This window comes from Procambarus clarkii, chromosome 56 (genome assembly GCF_040958095.1).
Source record: "Procambarus clarkii isolate CNS0578487 chromosome 56, FALCON_Pclarkii_2.0, whole genome shotgun sequence".
Taxonomy (NCBI): Eukaryota; Metazoa; Arthropoda; class Malacostraca; order Decapoda; family Cambaridae; genus Procambarus; species Procambarus clarkii.
In genome coordinates, this window is record NC_091205.1 from 804,046 (window position 1) to 824,735 (window position 20,690).

Below are 20,690 nucleotides of genomic sequence, written 5' to 3' on the forward strand. Positions count from 1 at the left end.
CACCACAGCCACCGTACACAAACACGTACACCACAGTCACCGTACACAAACACGTACACCACAGTCACCGTACACAAACACGTACACCACAGTCACTGTACACAAACACGTACATCACAGTCACCGTACACAAACACGTACACCACAGTCACTGTACACAAACACGTACACCACAGTCACCGTACACGTACACCACAGTCACCGTACACGTACACCACAGTCACTGTACACCACAGTCACCGTACACCACAGTCACCATACACGTACACCACAGTCACTGTTCACCACAGTCACCGTACACCACAGTCACTGTACACAAACACGTACACCACAGTCACCGTACACAAACACGTACACGACAGTCACTGTACACAAACACGTACACCACAGTCACCGTACACGTACACCACAGTCACTGAACACAAACACGTACACCACAGTCACTGTACACAAATACGTACACCACAGTCACCGTACACGTACACGACAGTCACTGTACACAAACACGTACAACACAGTCACCGTACACAAACACGTACACCACAGTCATCGTACACGTACACCACAGTCATCGTACACGTACACCACAGTCACCGTACACCACAGTCACTGTACACCACAGTCACTGTACACCACAGTCACCGTACACCACAGTCACTGTACACCACAGTCACCGTACACCACAGTCACTGTACACCACAGTCACTGTACACCACAGTCACCGTACACCACAGTCACTGTACACCACAGTCACTGTACACCACAGTCACCGTACACGTACACCACAGTCACCGTACACAAACACGTACACCATAGTCACCGTACACGTACACCACAGTCACCGTACACGTACACCACAGTCACCGTACACGTACACCACAATTACCGTACACAAACACGTACACCATAGTCACCGTACACGTACACCACAGTCACCGTACACGTACACCACAGTCACCGTACACAAACACGTACACCACAGTCACCGTACACAAACACGTACACCATAGTCACCGTGCACAAACACGTACACCACAGTCACCGTACACAAACACGTACACCACAGTCACCGTGCACAAACACGTACACCACAGTCACCGTAAACAAACACGTACACCACAGTCACCGTAAACAAACACGTGCACCACAGTCACCGTACACAAACACGTACACCACAGTCACCGTACACAAACACGTACACCACAGTCACCGTACACAAACACGTACACAACAGTCACCGTACACAAACACGTACACCACAGTCACCGTGCACAAACACGTACACCACAGTCCCCGTAAACAAACACGTACACCACAGTCACCGTAAACAAACACGTGCACCACAGTCACCGTACACAAACACGTACACCACAGTCACCGTACACGTACACCACAGTCACCGTACACAAACACGTACACCATAGTCACCGTACACGTACACCACAGTCACCGTACACGTACACCACAGTCACCGTACACAAACACGTACACCACAGTTACCGTACACAAACACGTACACCATAGTCACCGTACACAAACACGTACACCACAGTCACCGTAAACAAACACGTGCACCACAGTCACCGTACACAAACACGTACACCACAGTCACCGTACACAAACACGTACACAACAGTCACCGTACACAAACACGTACACCACAGTCACCGTGCACAAACACGTACACCACAGTCACCGTAAACAAACACGTACACCACAGTCACCGTAAACAAACACGTGCACCACAGTCACCGTACACAAACACGTACACCATAGTCACCGTACACGTACACCACAGTCACCGTACACGTACACCACAGTCACCGTACACAAACACGTACACCACAGTCACCGTACACAAACACGTACACCATAGTCACCGTGCACAAACACGTACACCACAGTCACCGTACACAAACACGTACACCACAGTCACCGTACACAAACACGTACACCACAGTCACCGTAAACAAACACGTGCACCACAGTCACCGTACACAAACACGTACACCACAGTCACCGTGCACGTACACCACAGTCACCGTACACAAACACGTACACCACAGTCACCGTACACAAACACGTACACCACAGTCACCGTACACAAACACGTACACAGTAGTAGAGAGTAAGACGCACAGGCCCCTTTTTTTTCAGGCCAGAGGACCCCTGTGCGGTGTAAGACGCACAGGCCCCTTTTTTTTCAGGCCAGAGGACCCCTGTGCAGTGTAAGACCTGGTTGATACCTGGTTGATGGGGTTCTGGGAGTTCTTCTACTCCCCAAGCCCGGCCCGAGGCCAGGCTCGACTTGTGAGAGTTTGGTCCACCAGGCTGTTGCTTGGAGCGGCCCGCAGGCCCACATACCCACCACAGCCCGGTTGGTCCGGCACTCCTTGGAGGAATAAATCTAGTTTCCTCTTGAAAATGTCCACGGTAGTTCCGGCAATATTTCTTATGCTTGCTGGGAGGACGTTGAACAACCGCGGACCTCTGATGTTTATACAGTGTTCTCTGATTGTGCCTATGGCACCTCTGCTCTTCATTGGTTCTATTCTACATTTTCTTCCATGTCGTTCACTCCAGTACGTTGTTATTTTACTGTGTAGATTTGGTACTTGGCCCTCCAGTATCTTCCAGGTGTATATTATTCGATATCTCTCTCGTCTTCTTTCTAGTGAGTACATTTGGAGGGCTTTGAGACGATCCCAATAATTTAGGTGCTTTATTGCGTCTATGCGTGCCGTATATGTTCTCTGTATTCCCTCTATTTCAGCAATCTCTCCTGCTTTGAAGGGGGAAGTGAGTACTGAGCAGTACTCAAGACGGGACAACACAAGTGCCTTGAAGAGTACAACCATTGTGATGGGATCCCTGGATTTGAAAGTTCTCGTAATCCATCCTATCATTTTTCTGGCTGTCGCAATATTTGCTTGGTTATGCTCCTTAAACGTTAGGTCGTCCGACATTATTATTCCCAAATCCTTTACATGCTGTTTTCCTACTATGGGTACATTTGATTGTGTTTTGTACTCTGTATTATGTTTAAGGTCCTCATTTTTACCGTACCTGAGTACCTGGAATTTATCACTGTTAAACATCATGTTATTTTCTGATGCCCAGTCGAAAACTTTATTAATATCAGCTTGAAGTTTTTCAATGTCCTCAGCCGAGGTAATTTTCATACTGATTTTTGTGTCATCTGCAAAGGATGATACGAAGCTGTGACTTGTATTTTTGTCTATATCTGATATGAGAATAAGGAAAAGCAGTGGTGCAAGGACTGTACCCTGAGGTACAGAGCTTTTCACTGCACTTAGACTAGATTTTATATGGTTGACAGTTACTCGCTGAGTCCTGTTTGACAGAAAACTGAGTATCCAGCGTCCTACTTTACCGGTTATTCCCATTGACTTCATTTTGTGTGCTATCACGCCATGGTCACATTTATCGAAGGCCTTTGCGAAGTCCGTGTATATCACATCAGCATTCTGTTTCTCTTCTAATGCCTCAGTGACTTTGTCGTAGTGCTCAAGTAGCTGTGAGAGGCACGATCTTCCCGCTCGAAATCCATGTTGGCCTGGGTTATGAAGGTCATTGGTCTCCATGAAATTGGTGACCTGACTCCTAATCACTCTCTCAAATACTTTTATGATGTGCGATGTTAGTGCAACTGGTCTATAATTTTTTGCCAATGCTTTGCTCCCTCCCTTGTGTAGAGGGGCTATGTCTGCTACTTTAAGTGCATCTGGTATCTCCCCCGTGTCCAAGCTCTTCCTCCACACTATACTGAGTGCCTGTGCTACCGGCACTTTGCATTTCTTTATAAATATTGAATTCCATGAGTCTGGACCTGGGGCCGAGTGCATGGGCATGTTTTCAATTTCTTTTTCAAAATTTAGTGCGCTCGTGTTTATATCAGTTATACTTACCGGGGTTTGAATATCCCGCATAAAGAAAATGTCTGGATCTTCCACCTTCATGTTGTTTATTGGAGTGCTAAACATGTCCTCATACTGCTTTTTTAGGATTTCACTAATTTCTTTGTCATCCTCCATGTATGAACCTTCACTTGTACGAATAGGTCCAATACTGGCAGTGGTTTTTGCTTTTGATTTCGCATATGAGAAGAAATATTTTGGATTTTTCTTTATTTCCTGAATTGCTTTCTGTTCTAACTGCCTTTCTTCAGTTTCATATGAGTGTTTCAATTTCCGCTCGATTTCTTCAATCTCCCTATTTAAATTATTCCTTCTTTGACGGGAAATTCGTGTCTGCATAAGCAGTTCCGTTATTTTTTTCCTGCGTTTATAGTGTCGTCTGCGTTCTCTTTCTACGTTAGATCTCTTTCTGGCTTTCCTCAAAGGAACATGTTTCAGACAGACTTGATAAGCTTCTGAAGTAAGTTTTTCTATTCCTTCTGTAGGACTTGTATTATTTAGAACAGTTCCCCATGGAATGTTTGTAAGTTCCCTGTTTATTATCTCCCAGTCTATCACGTACAGGCACAGGACGCACAGGCCCTTTTTTTTTCAGGTGAATTTGGGGACTCACAGATTTTGGATTAAGGATTTCTTATGAGTAAGTAATTTCCGAGATTTTAGAAGTATGGAATTCTTATGAGAAAAATAATTTCCGAGACTTAGAAGTTTGTTAAAGGCCTTACGGGAGAAATTCAAATAACGTATGTAGCGCTTTAGGGTTTCCAGGATAACTCTACGGACATATTTTACATGTTTTCAACTTACAAATATCGTCTATGTAAACCATAGTTTTCATATAAATTTAGAAAATCACCTGTGTAAGTCAGGGTTTTCAGGTATCATACCTCACACCCCCTCCCTCCCCCCCTTACCTCGCAATCTCTCGCGTCACCTTTATTTACCTTAGGCCCTGCCAGCCAGACGCTTCTTGTAGGTCGCCTCTTATCATATCTTATCTTATCTTCTCCATAATATCTGGACCGTTCCTCTCTCTCTCTCTCCTCCTATTTCCTTATAGCTATTTTCAGAGTTTCAAATAATCATAGAAGTTTATTTATATGTTGATGACCGAATTTGTAAAAGGACCATTTTCAGAGAATATTGTCTTAGATGTTTTGTTAAGGAAAACAGACAACTTATCCATAACATTTAGTTTTATATCCATTTACGGCTATTTCACCTGTAAAGACCAAAATTAGTCAGAGACAGTTTTAAGCTCATATTTCATCAGAGTCCAATTATCAACAGAAATTCGCCAGAGTCAACTTTGAGAGCAAAATTAGTCAGAGACAGTTTTAAGCTCATATTTCATCAGAGTCCAATTATCAACAGAAATTCGCCAGAGTCTACTTTGAGAGCAAATTTCATCAGTGTCCTGTAGTCTGTGAAAATTTGACAGAGTCCATTTTATACCCAATTTTCGTCAGAGTCCAGTTTATGCTCAAATTCGCCAGAGTCTACTTTAATAGCAAAATTCATCAGAGTCCAGTTTTCTAGCAAAATTCATCAGAGCCCAGTTTATACCGAAAATTCGCCAGAGTCTACTTTGTGCCAAATATTCAGAGTCCAGTTTTCTAGCAAAATTCATCAGAGTCCAGTTTATACCGAAAATTCGCCAGAGTCTACTTTGTGCCAAATATTCAGAGTCCAGTTCATGATCGAAATTCATCAGAGTTCCAATTGAAGACCCAAATTTGGCAGAGACCACATTTTCGCTACTAGCAGTCCAATTTCCCTGAAATTTTTACCCTCTGTATTTCAGACATAGTAAATATGAAGTAAACAATTATAAAACTCTAGCTCTTATCCTCTGTCCAAGTTCACTCATGTAAATTCATTACTCTCAGTCCAAATCCCCCTGAGATTTAAACACCCAACTACATTTTCAGACATAGTAAATAAAAACCAGTTCAGTTATCAAGTTTCAACTCTTGTGCCCCAGCTTAGTTCATTTTGTACAAGTTCTTTATTTCCAACTAAATCACCCTGAGATTTAAAATCACCTTATTTTCTAACGTAGTAAAATTAATCTGGACATTAGCCAAGTTCCATTTCCTCAGCCTTAGATCATCAGACATAAATATATTCAATCAAGTCCATCTCCAGCCTAACTCTTATCCGAGTACACACATAACCCCAACCTGTGTAATTATCTTTCACCCCCTCCCACCTTCCTCCATCTCATCTCATCTCACCTTACCCTTTCCCTCCCTTACCTTCTCATCCCCAACGTATCCAAACCTTCAATAATCATACTGTATTTGCATATTTTCTCTATATTCAGCTGCGTTCTTCACATTTTGTCCATGTTTTCTGTGTTCATTCCATGTTCTACAAATGTTCACAGCATGCTCAGTTCAATTCTTTTCACCTGTTTTTTCTCATTTTTTTCTGTAATCTTTCTCTTAGTCTCATTATGTTCTCTACAAATTCTAGTCATATTTTCTATGTACATCATATGTTCTCTGTATAACTTTTAAACTCAATATTCATGTTCTCAATGTTCTTAGCTTGTTCTTCACATGTTCAGTGTTCATTCTTTGTAATCCCTATTCTCCTTATCATGTTTTCATGTTCTCTGTAAGTTCATATTCCCAGCATGTTCACTGTATTCATCAACTTTTCTTACATATGTTCTTTGCCATGTTCCCCATATGTTCTCTGGGTTTTTCCCCTTACATGTTATTTAACGTTCCTTAACTAAAAAAAAAATCTTTCGCCAATCAACTAAAACATAGTCACTTTCGTCATTTCTCAACTAAACTTATTATCCAGTCAACTAAAAATTGTCAAAGGAATCTTTCCAAAACTGTTCATAACTAAACTTATTCCCTAGTCATCAGAAAATAACCGTGTTCTTCATGTTTCATTGTCATTTCATAACTAAAATTATCCATCAATCAACAGAAAAAGTCATATTCATCATTTCGTAACAGCCATTATGTTTTCGTCAAGTAAGAAAATATAGTCAAAGATATCTATCATCGTCGTTCTTAACTGACATTTATACTTTGTGGAGCACTAAAAAATAGTCAAATGTAACTTTTTCAACACTTTCGTAACTAAAATTATATGTCGCTAAGTAAGAAAAAATTGTCAAAGGAATCTTTCCAGCACTGTTCTTAACTAAACTTATTCCCCAGTCATCAGAAAATAACCGTGTTCTTCATGTTTCATTGTCATTTCATAACTAAACTTATTCCCCAGTCATCAGAAAATAACCGTGTTCTTCATGTTTCATTGTCATTTCATAACTAAAATTATCCATCAATCAACAGAAAAAGCCATGTTCATCATGTTTTGTCTTTTTGCTTAACTAAAAATTATGTTTTGTCAAGTAAGAAAAAATAACCAAAGATATCTTTCATCGCTGTTCTTAACTGACATTATACTTTGGGGAGCACAAAAAATAGTCTCCCTCGTCATGTTTTGTCTTTTTCCTTAACTAAAGTATTCATCAGTCAACTAAAAAAAATAGTTGCTTCATCATGTTTCCTTGTCATTTCTTAACTGAAATATCACTTCTCTCATTTAAAATAGTCATGTGTAGCCTCTTTCCAACACTGTTCTTAACTAAAGTAACCTTTCACTTCGCTAAAATAGTCATATTCGTCATTGTTCCAAACTAAAATTATATGTCATTAAGTAAGAAATATAGTCAAAGACTCTCTTCGAGACATCAAGGACTTACTCAAAGACATCAAAGTTGCACTCAAAGACATCCTTTGAGACATCAAAGACATCCTTTAAGACTTCAATGGGACTCTTCGAGATATCAAAAGACACTCTCAAACACTCAAAATTTACTTGCATCCTCAAAGTTAATCTCAGAGGCGTAAAAGTTATTCTCGGAGCTATCAAAATTAATCTCTAAAACAACAAAAGTTAATCTCTGTCATCAAAGTTGATCTGCAAGATATCTTCGAGACATCAAAGTTACTTTTCATTACATCAAAGACGCATTCAAATACTACCCATGTTCTCAGAAGTCATTCTCAAAGTCATCAAAGTTATTCAAAGAGCTAACAAAAAGTTATTCTCAGAGTCACTTTCGTTCTTCAGAGAAACTTTCCAAAACATCTTTGTTCATCAAAGTTATTCTCAGAGTTAACAAAGGTAATCTCTAACTCACTCTCGTTCATCAAAGTTGTTTCAAAGACATCAAAGGTAATCTCAGAGTTATCCAAAGATATTCTCATATCCACAAAAGTTATTCTGAGCTATCAAAGTTAATCTCAAACATCTCCGTTCATAAAAGTTATTCTCTAGAGCTATCAAAAAGTTATTCTCAGTCATCAAAGTTATTCCAAGAGACGTCAAAGTTAATCCAAGACATCATCTTTCATCAAAGATATTCTCTCTAAGCCATCAATGTTCTTCTCTAAGACATAAAAGTTATTCTCAGTCATGAAATGTTATTCTCTAAGTAACTTTCCGTTCATCAAAGATATTCTCTAAGTCCTGAAAGTTATTCTCTAAGACAGCAAAGTTATTCTCTGAGCTAACAAAATACTACTCATGTTCTCAAAGACATTCTCAAAGTCATCAAAGTTATTCTAAGAGCAATCAAACTTGTTCTCAAAGTCATCAAAGTTATTCTCAGAGTTAACAAAGGTAATCTCTAACTCACTCTCGTACATCAAAGTTGTTTCAAAGACATCAAAGTTAATCTCAGAGTTATCCAAAGATATTCTCATGTCCACAAAAGTTATTCTGAGCTATCAAAGTTAATCTCAAACATCTCCGTTCATAAAAGTTATTCTCTAGAGCTATCAAAAAGTTATTCTCAGTCATCAAAGTTATTCCAAGAGACGTCAAAGTTAATCCAAGACATCATCTTTCATCAAAGATATTCTCTCTAAGCCATCAATGTTCTTCTCTAAGACATAAAAGTTATTCTCAGTCATGAAATGTTATTCTCTAAGTAACTTTCCGTTCATCAAAGATATTCTCTAAGTCCTGAAAGTTATTCTCTAAGACAGCAAAGTTATTCTCTGAGCTAACAAAATACTACTCATGTTCTCAAAGACATTCTCAAAGTCTTCAAAGTTATTCTAAGAGCAATCAAACTTGTTCTCAAAGTCATCAAAGTTATTCACAGAGTCATCAAAGTTATTCTGTAACTCACTTTTGTTCATTAAAGTTAATTTCTATGTTATAAAAGTTATTCTCAGAGCTAACAAAATACTACTCATGTTCTCAGAAGTCATTTTCAAACTCATCAAAGTTATTCTCAGAGTCATCAAAAGTTGTTCTCTAAAACATCAATGTTGCTATCTAAGACATCAAAGATGTTCTCTAAATCATAAAAAGTTAATCTTAACTCACCTTCGTTCATTAGAGAAACTTTCCAATCCATATTCGTTGACCAGAGTTATTCTCAGAGTCATCAAAGCGATCTCTAATTCATCTTCGTTCTCCAAAAGTTGTTCTCTAAGACACCTTCATTCATCAAAGAAACTCTCCTTCTTCCATCATGTTATTCTTTAAGACATCTTCAGTCATAAAATTTTCTCTCCAAAATGTAACTAGTTCAGCTTTTCATACCAAGCCTGCACTTGTTAAAATATATTTTCGCAGTCACTTTACCCTAAAACTGTTCTCTGAACTATCCTAACTTAACTTGCCTTACCTTACCTATCTTACCTAACTTTACCTATCTTACCTAATTTAACCTGCATAACCTAACTTTACCTATCCTAACATAACTTTCCTTACCTTACCTAACTTAACCTGCTTAACCTAACTTACATAACTTAACCTAACTTACATAACTTAACCTGCTTAACCTAACTTACATAACTTAACCTAACTTACATAACTTAACCTGCTTAACCTAACTTACATAACTTAACCTAACTTACCTAACTTAACCTAACTTACCTTACCTTACCTAACTTATATAACTTGTCTTACCTATCCTATCCTAACCTAACTTGTCTTTCCTAACTTAATCTTACATTCCCAAACTGATGTATCCTAACTTATCTAGTCCAACCAGACATGCTCTAACTTACATAACTTTACCTGCTTAACCTAACTTACATAACTTTACCTATCCTAACATAACTTACCTTACCTACCTTACCTAACTTAACCGGCTTAACCTAATTTACCTTATTTTACCTAACTTATATAACTTATCTTACCTATCCTAACGTAACCTAACTTGCTTTACCTAACTTAATCTTACATTCCCAAACTGATGTATCCTAACTTATCTAGTCAAACCAGACATGATCTAACTTACATAAGTATTCCTTCTTGTCTTTTGTGTTTCGTCAATCATTGTCTCATATTCATTTACTCATTTCATTAGTTAATTTCTCAAATGGTCACTTATGCATTTCAAGTGCTATTTGTTAGAGATTGGATATTTAAGCATTTCAAAGAATTATAATTTCTCAAATGATCACTTATGCATTTCAAGTGCTATTTGTTAGAGATTGGATATTTAAGCATTTCAAAGAATGTTTGTTATATATGGGCATTTACTCATTTCAAGGGATAATTTCTCAAATGGACGTTTTTGCATTTCAAGTGTTATTTGTTTAAGATTTTGTGTTTAACCATTTCAAAGGATTTTTGTTATATATGGGAACTTACTCGTTTCAAGGGCAAATTTCTCAAATGGTCATTTTTGCAGATCAAGGGTTATTTGTTAAAGTTCATCAAGTTGCTCATAAGTTGTATTTATTATGTTTGTTATCATATGTTCTTATTCCCCAACCCCTTAACCTAACCTCTTGTAATCTTAGTGTATTTAGTAGGTTCTATCTTATGTTCTTATTCCCCAACCCTTTAACCTAACCTTTCAGATGTAGTTTATTGTGTTTTTGACATATTTGTTGAATATATTATCCTTTTCCTAACCTTTCAGATGTAGTTTTGTTTCTCCTTTTTGTATATTTTTACCCAAACCCACAATCCCACTTAACCTTCTTTACTTTGTTTTACTCCCACTCCTTCTAACCCTCCTTTTCTATCTCTCTCCCTTATTCTCTCTCTTCCTCCCCCTCTCACTCACTCATTTGCTCAAATGCTCTCTTCTTTCTCAAATTCACGTCTTAATGCACCCATTCTCACACCCTCACTCTCATTCACTTAGTTTTTTCTTTTTCTCAAATTCAAGTCTTAGTTCTCCCATGCCCACACTCTCTCTCATTCTCTCTTCTTCGGTCCCATTTTCTTCCGCCCCCTCTCTCTTACTCCTTGCTCTTCTTTCATGCTCTCACTCCCTTGAGCTCTTGTTTCTCAATTTCAAGTCTTAGTAGATCTGATTCTTTACTATTGTAATTTTTATTATTACTATGATAAAGAATGAACTTATATGTGAAAACAAAGTAAAGAAGGAAAGAAGGTTTGGGTAAAAAACGTTAGGAAAAGGATAATATATTCAACAAATATGTCAAAAACACAATAAACTACATCTGAAAGGTTAGGTTAAAGGGTTGGGGAATAAGAACATAAGATAGAACCTACTAAATACACTAAGATTACAAGAGGTTAGGTTAAGGGGTTGGGGAATAAGAACATATGATAACAAACATAATAAATACAACTTATGAGCAACTTGATGAACTTTAACAAATAACCCTTGATCTGCAAAAATGACCATTTGAGAAATTTGCCCTTGAAACGAGTAAGTTCCCATATATAACAAAAATCCTTTGAAATGGTTAAACACAAAATCTTAAACAAATAACACTTGAAATGCAAAAACGTCCATTTGAGAAATTATCCCTTGAAATGAGTAAATGCCCATATATAACAAACATTCTTTGAAATGCTTAAATATCCAATCTCTAACAAATAGCACTTGAAATGCATAAGTGATCATTTGAGAAATTATAATTCTTTGAAATGCTTAAATATCCAATCTCTAACAAATAGCACTTGAAATGCATAAGTGACCATTTGAGAAATTAACTAATGAAATGAGTAAATGAATATGAGACAATGATTGACGAAACACAAAAGACAAGAAGGAATACTTATGTAAGTTAGATCATGTCTGGTTTGACTAGATAAGTTAGGATACATCAGTTTGGGAATGTAAGATTAAGTTAGGTAAAGCAAGTTAGGTTACGTTAGGATAGGTAAGATAAGTTATATAAGTTAGGTAAAATAAGGTAAATTAGGTTAAGCAGGTTAAGTTAGGTAAGGTAGGTAAGGTAAGTTATGTTAGGATAGGTAAAGTTATGTAAGTTAGGTTAAGCAGGTAAAGTTATGTAAGTTAGAGCATGTCTGGTTGGACTAGATAAGTTAGGATACATCAGTTTGGGAATGTAAGATTAAGTTAGGTAAGACAAGTTAGGTTAGGATAGGATAGGTAAGACAAGTTATATAAGTTAGGTAAGGTAAGGTAAGTTAGGTTAAGTTAGGTAAGTTAGGTTAAGTTATGTAAGTTAGGTTAAGCAGGTTAAGTTATGTAAGTTAGGTTAAGTTATGTAAGTTAGGTTAAGCAGGTTAAGTTATGTAAGTTAGGTTAAGCAGGTTAAGTTATGTAAGTTAGGTTAAGTTATGTAAGTTAGGTTAAGCAGGTTAAGTTAGGTAAGGTAAGGAAAGTTATGTTAGGATAGGTAAAGTTAGGTTATGCAGGTTAAGTTAGGTAAGATAGGTAAAGTTAGGTAAGATAGGTAAGGTAAGGTAAGTTAAGTTAGGATAGTTCAGAGAACAGTTTTAGGGTAAAGTGACTGCGAAAATATATTTTAACAAGTGCAGGCTTGGTATGAAAAGCTGAACTAGTTACATTTTGGAGAGAAAATTTTATGACTGAAGATGTCTTAAAGAATAACATGATGGAAGAAGGAGAGTTTCTTTGATGAATGAAGGTGTCTTAGAGAACAACTTTTGGAGAACGAAGATGAATTAGAGATCGCTTTGATGACTCTGAGAATAACTCTGGTCAACGAATATGGATTGGAAAGTTTCTCTAATGAACGAAGGTGAGTTAAGATTAACTTTTTATGATTTAGAGAACATCTTTGATGTCTTAGATAGCAACATTGATGTTTTAGAGAACAACTTTTGATGACTCTGAGAATAACTTTGATGAGTTTGAGAATGACTTCTGAGAACATGAGTAGTATTTTGTTAGCTCTGAGAATAACTTTTATAACATAGAAATTAACTTTAATGAACAAAAGTGAGTTACAGAATAACTTTGATGACTCTGTGAATAACTTTGATGACTTTGAGAACAAGTTTGATTGCTCTTAGAATAACTTTGATGACTTTGAGAATGTCTTTGAGAACATGAGTAGTATTTTGTTAGCTCAGAGAATAACTTTGCTGTCTTAGAGAATAACTTTCAGGACTTAGAGAATATCTTTGATGAACGGAAAGTTACTTAGAGAATAACATTTCATGACTGAGAATAACTTTTATGTCTTAGAGAAGAACATTGATGGCTTAGAGAGAATATCTTTGATGAAAGATGATGTCTTGGATTAACTTTGACGTCTCTTGGAATAACTTTGATGACTGAGAATAACTTTTTGATAGCTCTAGAGAATAACTTTTATGAACGGAGATGTTTGAGATTAACTTTGATAGCTCAGAATAACTTTTGTGGACATGAGAATATCTTTGGATAACTCTGAGATTAACTTTGATGTCTTTGAAACAACTTTGATGTACGAGAGTGAGTTAGAGATTACCTTTGTTAACTCTGAGAATAACTTTGATGACTTTGAGAACAAGTTTGATTGCTCTTAGAATAACTTTGATGACTTTGAGAATGTCTTTGAGAACATGAGTAGTATTTTGTTAGCTCAGAGAATAACTTTGCTGTCTTAGAGAATAACTTTCAGGACTTAGAGAATATCTTTGATGAACGGAAAGTTACTTAGAGAATAACATTTCATGACTGAGAATAACTTTTATGTCTTAGAGAAGAACATTGATGGCTTAGAGAGAATATCTTTGATGAAAGATGATGTCTTGGATTAACTTTGACGTCTCTTGGAATAACTTTGATGACTGAGAATAACTTTTTGATAGCTCTAGAGAATAACTTTTATGAACGGAGATGTTTGAGATTAACTTTGATAGCTCAGAATAACTTTTGTGGACATGAGAATATCTTTGGATAACTCTGAGATTACCTTTGATGTCTTTGAAACAACTTTGATGAACGAGAGTGAGTTAGAGATTACCTTTGTTAACTCTGAGAATAACTTTGATGAACAAAGATGTTTTGGAAAGTTTCTCTGAAGAACGAAAGTGACTCTGAGAATAACTTTTTGTTAGCTCTTTGAATAACTTTGATGACTTTGAGAATGACTTCTGAGAACATGGGTAGTATTTGAATGCGTCTTTGATGTAATGAAAAGTAACTTTGATGTCTCGAAGATATCTTGCAGATCAACTTTGATGACAGAGATTAACTTTTGTTGTTTTAGAGATTAATTTTGATAGCTCCGAGAATAACTTTTACGCCTCTGAGATTAACTTTGAGGATGCAAGTAAATTTTGAGTGTTTGAGAGTGTCTTTTGATATCTCGAAGAGTCCCATTGAAGTCTTAAAGGATGTCTTTGATGTCTCAAAGGATGTCTTTGAGTGCAACTTTGATGTCTTTGAGTAAGTCCTTGATGTCTCGAAGAGAGTCTTTGACTATATTTCTTACTTAACGACATATAATTTTAGTTAGGAACAATGACGAATATGACTATTTTAGCGAAGTGAAAGGTTACTTTAGTTAAGAACAGTGTTGGAAAGAGGCTACACATGACTATTTTAAATGAGAGAAGTGATATTTCAGTTAAGAAATGACAAGGAAACATGATGGAGCAACTATTTTTTTTAGTTGACTGATGAATACTTTAGTTAAGGAAAAAGACAAAACATGACGAGGGAGACTATTTTTTGTGCTCCCCAAAGTATAATGTCAGTTAAGAACAGCGATGAAAGATATCTTTGGTTATTTTTTCTTACTTGACAAAACATAATTTTTAGTTAAGCAAAAAGACAAAACATGATGAACATGGCTTTTTCTGTTGATTGATGGATAATTTTAGTTATGAAATGACAATGAAACATGAAGAACACGGTTATTTTCTGATGACTGGGGAATAAGTTTAGTTATGAAATGACAATGATACATGAAGAACACGGTTATTTTCTGATGACTGGGGAATAAGTTTAGTTACGAAATGACAATGAAACATGAAGAACACGGTTATTTTCTGATGACTGGGGAATAAGTTTAGTTAAGAACAGTGCTGGAAAGATTCCTTTGACAATTTTTTCTTACTTAGCGACATATAATTTTAGTTACGAAAGTGTTGAAAAAGTTACATTTGACTATTTTTTAGTGCTCCACAAAGTATAAATGTCAGTTAAGAACGACGATGATAGATATCTTTGACTATATTTTCTTACTTGACGAAAACATAATGGCTGTTACGAAATGATGAATATGACTTTTTCTGTTGATTGATGGATAATTTTAGTTATGAAATGACAATGAAACATGAAGAACACGGTTATTTTCTGATGACTAGGGAATAAGTTTAGTTATGAACAGTTTTGGAAAGATTCCTTTGACAATTTTTAGTTGACTGGATAATAAGTTTAGTTGAGAAATGACGAAAGTGACTATGTTTTAGTTGATTGGCGAAAGATTTTTTTTTTAGTTAAGGAACGTTAAATAACATGTAAGGGGAAAAACCCAGAGAACATATGGGGAACATGGCAAATAACATATGTAAGAAAAGTTGATGAATACAGTGAACATGCTGGGAATATGAACTTACAGAGAACATGAAAACATGATAAGGAGAATAGGGATTACAAAGAATGAACACTGAACATGTGAAGAACAAGCTAAGAACATTGAGAACATGAATATTGAGTATAAAAGTTATACAGAGAACATATGATGTACATAGAAAATATGACTAGAATTTGTAGAGAACATAATGAGACTAAGAGAAAGATTACAGAAAAAAATGAGAAAAAACAGGTGAAAAGAATTGAACTGAGCATGCTGTGAACATTTGTAGAACATGGAATGAACACAGAAAACATGGACAAAATGTGAAGAACGCAGCTGAATATAGAGAAAATATGCAAATACAGTATGATTATTGAAGGTTTGGATACGTTGGGGATGAGAAGGTAAGGGAGGGAAAGGGTAAGGTGAGATGAGATGAGATGGAGGAAGGTGGGAGGGGGTGAAAGATAATTACACAGGTTGGGGTTATGTGTGTACTCGGATAAGAGTTAGGCTGGAGATGGACTTGATTGAATATATTTATGTCTGATGATCTAAGGCTGAGGAAATGGAACTTGGCTAATGTCCAGATTAATTTTACTACGTTAGAAAATAAGGTGATTTTAAATCTCAGGGTGATTTAGTTGGAAATAAAGAACTTGTACAAAATGAACTAAGCTGGGGCACAAGAGTTGAAACTTGATAACTGAACTGGTTTTTATTTACTATGTCTGAAAATGTAGTTGGGTGTTTAAATCTCAGGGGGATTTGGACTGAGAGTAATGAATTTACATGAGTGAACTTGGACAGAGGATAAGAGCTAGAGTTTTATAATTGTTTACTTCATATTTACTATGTCTGAAATACAGAGGGTAAAAATTTCAGGGAAATTGGACTGCTAGTAGCGAAAATGTGGTCTCTGCCAAATTTGGGTCTTCAATTGGAACTCTGATGAATTTCGATCATGAACTGGACTCTGAATATTTGGCACAAAGTAGACTCTGGCGAATTTTCGGTATAAACTGGACTCTGATGAATTTTGCTAGAAAACTGGACTCTGAATATTTGGCACAAAGTAGACTCTGGCGAATTTTCGGTATAAACTGGGCTCTGATGAATTTTGCTAGAAAACTGGACTCTGATGAATTTTGCTATTAAAGTAGACTCTGGCGAATTTGAGCATAAACTGGACTCTGACGAAAATTGGGTATAAAATGGACTCTGTCAAATTTTCACAGACTACAGGACACTGATGAAATTTGCTCTCAAAGTAGACTCTGGCGAATTTCTGTTGATAATTGGACTCTGATGAAATATGAGCTTAAAACTGTCTCTGACTAATTTTGCTCTCAAAGTTGACTCTGGCGAATTTCTGTTGATAATTGGACTCAGATGAAATATGAGCTTAAAACTGTCTCTGACTAATTTTGCTATCAAAGTAGACTCTGGCGAATTTCTGTTGATAATTGGACTCTGATGAAATATGAGCTTAAAACTGTCTCTGACTAATTTTGGTCTTTACAGGTGAAATAGCCGTAAATGGATATAAAACTAAATGTTATGGATAAGTTGTCTGTTTTCCTTAACAAAACATCTAAGACAATATTCTCTGAAAATGGTCCTTTTACAAATTCGGTCATAAACATATAAATAAACTTCTATGATTATTTGAAACTCTGAAAATAGCTATAAGGAAATAGGAGGAGAGAGAGAGAGAGGAACGGTCCAGATATTATGGAGAAGATAAGATAAGATATGATAAGAGGCGACCTACAAGAAGCGTCTGGCTGGCAGGGCCTAAGGTAAATAAAGGTGACGCGAGAGATTGCGAGGTAAGGGGGGGAGGGAGGGGGTGTGAGGTATGATACCTGAAAACCCTGACTTACACAGGTGATTTTCTAAATTTATATGAAAACTATGGTTTACATAGACGATATTTGTAAGTTGAAAACATGTAAAATATGTCCGTAGAGTTATCCTGGAAACCCTAAAGCGCTACATACGTTATTTGAATTTCTCCCATAAGGCCTTTAACAAACTTCTAAGTCTCGGAAATTATTTTTCTCATAAGAATTCCATACTTCTAAAATCTCGGAAATTACTTACTCATAAGAAATCCTTAATCCAAAATCTGTGAGTCCCCAAATTCACCTGAAAAAAAAGGGCCTGTGCGTCTTACACCACACAGGGGTCCTCTGGCCTGAAAAAAAAGGGGCCTGTGCGTCTTACACCGCACAGGGGTCCTCTGGCCTGAAAAAAAAGGGCCTGTGCGGCTTACACCCTACTACTGTACACCACAGTCACCGTACACAAACACGTACACCACAGTCACCGTACACAAACACGTACACCACAGTCACCGTACACAAACACGTACACCACAGTCACCGTACACAAACACGTACACCACAGTCACCGTACACAAACACGTACACCACAGTCACCGTACACAAACACGTACACAAAACTCGAGGAGCTGGTGGCTGAGTGGACAGCGAGCGGGACTTGTAATCCTGTGGCTCGGGTTCGATTCCCGGTGCCGGCGAGAAAACAAAATGGGCAGAGTTTCTTTCACCCCGATGCCTCTGTTACTTAGCAGAAAATAGGTACCTGGGAGTTAGACAGCTGTTACTGGCTGCTTCCTGGCAAGCACAACTTACCTAGTTGTGCTCTTGCTCTTTGGTCCCGCCTCTCAATTGTTAATTAACAAATGTACAGGTTCCTGAGCCTAAAGGGCTCTATCATATCTACACTTGAAGCTGTGTATGGAGTCAGCCACCACCACATCACTGACTAATGCACTCCATTTGTCTACTCTGACACTGAAAATAAACTTTCTAACGTCTCTATGGCTTAGTTGGGCACTCAATTTCCACCTTTGTCCCCTAGTGCATGTGCCCCTTATGTTAAATAGTTTGTCTTTATCTAACCTACTCATTCCTCTGAGAATCTTGTATGTGGTGATCATGTCCCCTCTAACTCTTCTGTCTTCCAGTGACGTGAGGTTTAATTCCCGTAGTCTCTCCTCGTAGCTCATACCCCTCAGTTTGGGTACTAGTCTGGTGGCAAACCTATGAACCTTTTCCAGTTTAGTCTCATGCTTGACTAGATATGGACTCCATGCTGGAGCTGCATACTCCAGGATTTGACTGACAAATATGATATACAACGTTCTGAAAGATTCCTTACAAAAGTTTCTAAAGGCCGTTCCTATGTTAGACAACCTCGCATATGCCGCTGATGTTATCCTGTTGATATGGGCTTCATGGGACAGGTCTGGCGTGATATCAACCCCCAGGTCTTTCTCTCTCTCTCTCTCTCTCTCTCTCTCTCTCTCTCTCTCTCTCTCTCTCTCTCTCTCTCTCTCTCTCTCTCTCTCTCTCTCTCTCTCTCTCTCTCTCTCTCTCTCTCTCTCTGCCTCTTGAAGAATTTCATCTCCCAAATGATACTTTGTATCTGGTTTCATGCTCCCTACACCTCTCTTCATTACATTACATTTGCTTGGGTTAAACTTTATCAACCATTTGTTCTACCATTCCTGCAGCTTGTCCAGATCTTCTTGAAGCCTCAAGCAGTCCTCCTCTGCCTTAATACTTCTCATAATTTTGGCGTCATCAGCAAACATTGAGAGGAATGAGTCTATACCCTCTGGGAGATCATTTACGTATATCAGAAACAGGATAGGTCCGAGTACAGAGTCCTGTGGGACTCCACTGGTGACTTCACGCCAGTTTGAGGTATCACCCTTCACTGTAACTCTCTGCTTCCTATTGCTTAGGTACTCCCTTATCCACTGGAGCGCCCTACCAGTTACTCCTGCCTGTTACTACAACTTATGTACCAGCCTCTTACGTGGTACTGTGTCTAAGGCTTTCCGGCAGTCCAAGTAAATGCAGTCTGCCCATCCTGCTCTTTCTTGCTTAATCTTTGTCTGCTGATCGTGTGTATGTGGGGAAGGGGATATAGTTAGTAATTAGTAACAGTTGATTGACAGTTTAGAGGCGGGCCGAAAGAGCAGAGCTCAACCCCCGCAAACACAATTAGGTGAATACAACTAAGTAAATACAAGACACCGTAGCAGTGGCAACTTAAACAGTGAAAGTCATAACTCACAGTTGACGGTGATGGTGGTGGTGACAGTGTTCATGAGACCAGAGGAGATGGAGTGGTTGGTAGTGGAGCAGGTGATGGTGGTGTGGGCCGTGGCCCTGGAGGCCACCACCACCATCCAGGTGGTGGAGAGTGAGCCCTGGTGCTCCACACTGGTCCCACTCCCAAGCACCGACCCCCGGCCGCCCCACACCAGCCCCGGCGGCGGTTCTGTCGGAGGAACAACAAAACATTACACAAACTTATACCAAAATATTAGTTATATAAATTAATATAATATTATGTAATTTTATATTATTATATTCTCTATATTGTCATATTTTTTGCATAGCACTTTAGCAAATAAAAAAACAAGAAGCTATTTAATGTATTACAACCCATAATATATTATATATACTATGGGCTCACCATAGCCTGTGCTACTTGGAACTATTTCTTCCAAGTAGCAAATCTTAAACAACAACAACATCCTATATGTGTAAAGAATGTCTTAAACAAGCCAGCGATCTCAAGTCTCTCTTCTTACCTGAGAATATGGTCCATCAATCAAGAACTCTCTTTCCCAGAGTTATTCTTAATCTTAACATGTAAATTTGTATATATTGTTTGTTATTATCTTTACCCATGTTATATTTCAATTCGTTTATATACATCAGTCATACAAAAATAAATGAGAGCAATGACAACACTTCAATCACGTCTTAAAGAAACAGACATGCCATATTCAGAGGTAATTGCGAAGAAAGTAAGGTCGAAAGCAGACGTAAATAATCATCAAAAGATGGCGGTCAATATGGAAGACAATATAGCAATTAATAAACCTAATAAAAGTCCTACTGAATGCACAGAAATTATATAAAAAACGAGCCTCGTCTTGAAA

The 20,690-nt window shown here is 37.6% G+C and overlaps 1 protein-coding gene across 1 annotated transcript in view; it reads right to left on the bottom strand.

Moving 5' to 3' along the window:
• LOC138353041 (nephrin-like) overlaps positions 1–20,279 on the bottom strand; it is a 142,437-nt gene extending 122,158 nt beyond the window's left edge. The window contains exons 1-2 of the mRNA XM_069305678.1: positions 20,219–20,279; positions 19,814–20,020 (exon numbers count right to left, since the gene is read on the bottom strand). Coding sequence (XP_069161779.1) covers positions 19,814–20,020; positions 20,219–20,279 — 268 coding nt within the window. The remainder of the gene's footprint in view (positions 1–19,813; positions 20,021–20,218) is intronic.
• Positions 20,280–20,690: the final 411 nt, after the last annotated feature.